The following is a 5000-nucleotide window of genomic DNA, read 5'->3' as shown; positions in this document are numbered from 1 at the left end:
CCCTCCCCCTCCTCCCATAGCTCGTGCTCTTTCCCCTCCCTTTCTTACGTCTCCCCCACCCCCTCCCCCAGCCTTCTCTTCCTTACCCTACCCTTTCCACTTCACTTCCCCCAATGCCCCCCCCCCCCACCATTTCGTTATCCTACTCTTTCTCCTCTCCCCCCTCCATTCGTTTAACTAGCCTTTCCCTTTCCCATATCCCTTCCCCTTTCCCTCCCTCTATCCTCTTCCTTCCCCCTTCCGTATCCTACCCTTAATCCTTTCCTCTCTCCTATGCCTTTTCCAAGCGCCATCCCCCTCCGTTATTCTACCCTCTCCCCTTCCCTTCACCATCCCCCTTCCCATTCGTTATATTAATCTTTTCCCTTCCTTTTCCCATTGCCCTCCACCCTCCTCCTCCTCCCTCGTTATTCTATTCTTTCCCCTTCCCCTCCCTTACCCCCTCTGTACTGTACCCTTTCAAATCCCCCTCCCCCTTCCATTATCCTTGCCTTACCCATCCCCCCCCGCTCCCCCTCGTTATCCTACCCTTTCCTCTTCCCTCCCTTTCTCTTCCCCCCTCCCCCTTCTCATCCTACTATTTCCCCTCTCCCTCGTTATCCTACCCTTTCCCTTTCCCATCCTCCTCCCCCTTCCCCTTCCCCTTCCCCATCCCCATCCCCATCCCCCCTATCCCACCCCTACCCCCCCATCCCTCTTTACCCTACCCTTTCCCCTTCCCTTCCCCAAATGCCCTTTCCCATCCCCCCTCCACCCCCTCCCCCTCCCTCCCACCCTCCCAAATGCCCTTTCCCCTCCCCACTCCCCCCCATCCCCCCCACCCCCCCTTGCCCATCTCCGTATGCCTTTGTCGTGACTCAGCCACTCCTTGCCATATGTCGCTAAAATTTCGCTTTTTTTTCTGTCCGCCATATATTTAAATGCTGGGAGAGGGGTCGTCTGGGTGTGTTTGGAGGGGAAACGGGGTCGTTTTCGAATATTTTCCCCCGTGACCTCTGCGCCGGCGTGAAGTAATCCCCGGGAAAAGCGTGGTTTTATTGGGAAAAATGAGCAAATTCATACATACGCCTTGCAAGTCCGCTGTCCTTGTTCTTGTTCCGCTAAATGCTCCTCGTCTTAAAGGGGTTATTTATTCCACCCGCTTTGTGGATTTTGGATTTCTCTTAATTCTCTCTTCGGTTATTAGAAGGGATCTAAGTCGAATTGTTGCGGTTATAATAACGTTGGCGATATATTAAAAAAAAATTAGTTTCAACGCACACGAACAGTTGCCCATAACTCGCCCGGGAACATTCATAGTCTTTTAAATATCGGCCTGGTCGTCCTTTTTATTAAATATACTCCCACCGGTGGATCTCACAAATAAGATACTCGACACCTTTAAAAAAACGAGGAAAATCAGTCCCCGATTTAGAAAAGATAGAGGCGAAAACCAGAGCAAATCCTGCGCGACGCATAACATTGGAACATTCGCCTAAAAGAGGGTGGGGGAAGAAATGGTTAGAGTCTCCGGCATTTAAGTCTTTTTTTAGCCTTTATTATGCGACTTATGGCCTTCCCTCGTGTCCAGTAATTACAAGCAGAATTTAGACTTTGGTGCAGACTCATTCCCGAGTTAACATGACGGAATACAAGCTCGTGGTGGTCGGAGGTAAGGGATCTGTCACTGTTTTGTCATTTTTGCTATTTAATAGAACAAACTTTTATTTTTTTTTAACTCCGGTTTTTCTCTCTTTACAAATCCTCTCGCTTGTGTCCTTCTGGAGGCTTAGGGATAGAGGATTTAATGGCGGTATCTCAGGATATATATATATTATTTTTTTTTTTATTATTATTATTATTCGTCCAGGATTCCTTAGGGATGGAGGATGTTTTTTTTGTTTTTTTTTTCTCTCGTATTTACGGGATTTTTTTCTTTTCTTTTTTTGAGGTTTGAGTTTGGGAAGATCCGGAATTTTCTGTTGCTGTTGTTGTTCTCTTCTTGAAGTTGTTTTTGGTTATCCTCATTGTATTTACACCCTTATTATTGTTCTGTTCATTATTGTATGTCATATCCACCCTGTTTCTTCATTAACATACCTCAAAGTCATGGTTATTGTTGTATTTACCTCTCATAAGATTCCTCTTCCTCTCCATCTCATTCACCCTATTGCAAGACCTATTAATTGTCGAGAAAGGAAGAGCACGAAGCAACGTTGGGGACTTGGCTCTCAAACCCCCACTCCACGTAGGCCTAGACTTGGAGGATCAAACTGGGACGGGTTCTTCGCTTGGGGAGTGATTGCTAGGGACATCGAGAAACTTTTGTATTACAAGAGTATCTATATATGTACTTGGTTTTTGTTTTTGGTTTTTGGTGGGGGGGACGGGGGACTTGTGTTGTAGCAGGGAAGTCGCAGCGACCGAGTCGTTGTCGTTATTGTTTTTTTTATGTCTGTTTTTGATGTTATCCCTCACTCGCGCTGATTGGTTGGTACGATGGTGATTGCTGTTCTAATGGCTTTACAGGCCGGTATTTGTTTTTCTATGCCTGAATATGTTTCCAATCTAGATGACAATCGAAGCCCTACTGGCAAAATATCTGATGCGATCTTGGGACATGTTGAAGCCAAGATATTAAGATGGACGAGCGAAAGAAGCTTTGCTTATAGTTTACCGGACATGGTCCTAATGCGAAACGCATGGTCTTTGAGCGCTATTTTCTTTCTTTGTTTTTTTTATATTTATATTTAGAATTCATTTATCTCATTCATTTGTTCAGTTATTATTTAGTGGAAGTTGTTCAGATCTCAGGCGATATATTGCAAAGAGTAACCAGCTCTATATTTTCGCTTTCTTGTCCAAAAGAAACCAGTCCAAGCTCTACCTTCATTAGAATACACATGGTAGAGGTTCGTTTGCATCTGCGAGAGTATGAGCGGATGACAGTTACTCAACAAAGCTTCACCTTTCGGTTGGACATCAGGTTGTAGGCCGTCCATCCCGTCCAGCGCAAGGGAGGGAGGGGCAAGAGTCAATTAGATTGGGATAGAATGCAACCACTATGATAATGAGAAAAAAAGTCCAGTGTCAAAAGCTACTGCATATGTCTGACATTTACCACTGACAGGTGTCATTATATATTGCTAGGATTGATTTAAAAGTGTCTTGAGACATGCATCATTATGAAAGCCTAATGTGTCTTTGTGTTTTTTGCTTGTTCTTGTCAATATTTGATTATCTGGACTTGGGCAGGGAAGATCGGTATGATCACAGTTTTGGAAATAGTGTGCAAGGTTACCAGTCCATAGAATCAGCATATCTATAAATGCTTAATACTTTCAACTTGCAATTGTCTGTTATGGAAGACCTCTAATCAAATCTCTCGCCCATGACAATTATTGTAAAAAGGACTGCATTGATCAGTGATGTGGTCTCTGGGCTCCACATCTTAGGAGAAAGCCAACAAACCTCTACAGTATATTTTCTGACAAGATGGAGCTTGAACTAGTTCCTTATTTGGCAGTGAATTACAATGAAGGTTTAAAAGTTCTTCTTTGCTTAAAAATAGTTATGTAGTTGAAGTCTGTTAATAATTGCCACTGGATAGAGTGAAGGCCACAGCAACATTTGATGTGCATCTACAGACTTTGAAAAGCAATGTGAATATGCCTTCACTTTGCGCAGATTATGTGTATACCAATTAGTGTTGTTATAGTTTTGTTTTTTCCTTATACCACAATATATATTTATTTTTATTTATTTACCTTTTCTCTCTCTCTCTCTCTCTCTCTCTCTCTCTCTCTCTCTCTCTCTCTCTCTCTCTCTCTCTCTCTCTCTCTCTCTCTCTCTCTCTCTCTCTCTCTCTCTCCCTCTCTCCCATGGTGATCCTTTTTTGGATAATAACCAAATCTGATAGTGGCACAGGATCAAGCAATTGCTACAGCCTCCATATTTTCTGCACTCTAGAAAAGGCCAACAAATCCAGTCCATACATTCTGTCAAGACCGAGCACAGGCTAGTTCCTTGTTTGACCAATGATTGCCAGGAAGGTCTACAAGGCTTTCAACCTTGAAGACACCTAAAGTTACTGAATCTATGAAATGGATACAAACAATTGAAAATGAGCAATCGTTTTATCACATATTGTCTGAAGAGTTCGCATTCAGTTTTCAGTTGGAAATATATGGTCAAAACAAGGGACCACTCCAAGCTCTGTCTTATCAGATATACCTAGTGGAGATTTGTTTGCCGTAGGGATTGCTTAACCCTTTCCTGACGGGCACGGCGATAAGTGAAAACCCCTTTGCAGGGCCACTGCAATATTGCATTGGAAACGTCACACTGTCATGACGCCCCGGCATCGGGAATTTAGCTTAGTCACACGGGTGTGACACACCTTCGTCATAGGGTTAATGCTTCTTCTTGCTTTAGATAAAGATTTCATTATTTGTTTGTTGCAACTGTGTCGAAGATAAAAAACACCTTAGAATTCCATGAGATATTGATTCCATTCACAGTGAACTTTGTAATAAATGCATGAACAAATCTGTAATTTTTCCAAAAATGTAGTGGTACATATTAACCACTGAGAAGCATTTTATTTACACACCATATATCTTTTTCTTTTCTTATCATACTTATTTTAGATTTGAAATTACTTTTCAGCTAATTAGATTATAGTAGCTGGATTATAAGGATGTTTTCTTGGACAGATTTCTCTCTCTCTCTCTCTCTCTCTCCTTCTCTTTCTCCTTTTCTCTCTTTCTCATTTTCTCACTTTCACTCTCCCTTTTTTCCTCCCTTGCTTTTTTTCTACCTTCCTCTTCTCTATCTATCTATCTCTCTTTCTCTCTTTCACTCTTTCACTTACTCCCTCTCACTCTTTCTCCCTTCCTCCTCTCTCTGCCTCGTTCTCTTTCCCTCCCCCATCCTCTTCTCCTTCTCTCTCACCCTTTCTTTTGCCTGCTCTCTCTCTCTCTCTCTCTCTCTCTCTCTCTCTCTCTCTCTCTCTCTCTCTC

At 43.0% G+C, this 5000-nt stretch overlaps 1 protein-coding gene across 1 annotated transcript in view; it reads left to right on the top strand.

The window, feature by feature from the left end:
• The first annotated feature begins 1451 nt into the window (after window positions 1–1451).
• The window catches only part of Ras85D (GTPase ras-like protein 1), a 17284-nt gene continuing 13735 nt past the window's right edge, over window positions 1452–5000 (top strand). The window contains exon 1 of the mRNA XM_043000496.2: window positions 1452–1651. Coding sequence (XP_042856430.1) covers window positions 1621–1651 — 31 coding nt within the window. The 5' untranslated portion in view covers window positions 1452–1620. The remainder of the gene's footprint in view (window positions 1652–5000) is intronic.

Source organism: Penaeus japonicus, unplaced genomic scaffold (assembly GCF_977035675.1).
Source record: "Penaeus japonicus unplaced genomic scaffold, GWHDUDI00000001_assembly GWHDUDI00000021, whole genome shotgun sequence".
Taxonomy (NCBI): domain Eukaryota; kingdom Metazoa; phylum Arthropoda; class Malacostraca; order Decapoda; family Penaeidae; genus Penaeus; species Penaeus japonicus.
The sequence above is the reverse complement of the archived record's forward strand: the minus strand, read 5'-3'. Positions and strand labels throughout refer to the sequence as shown.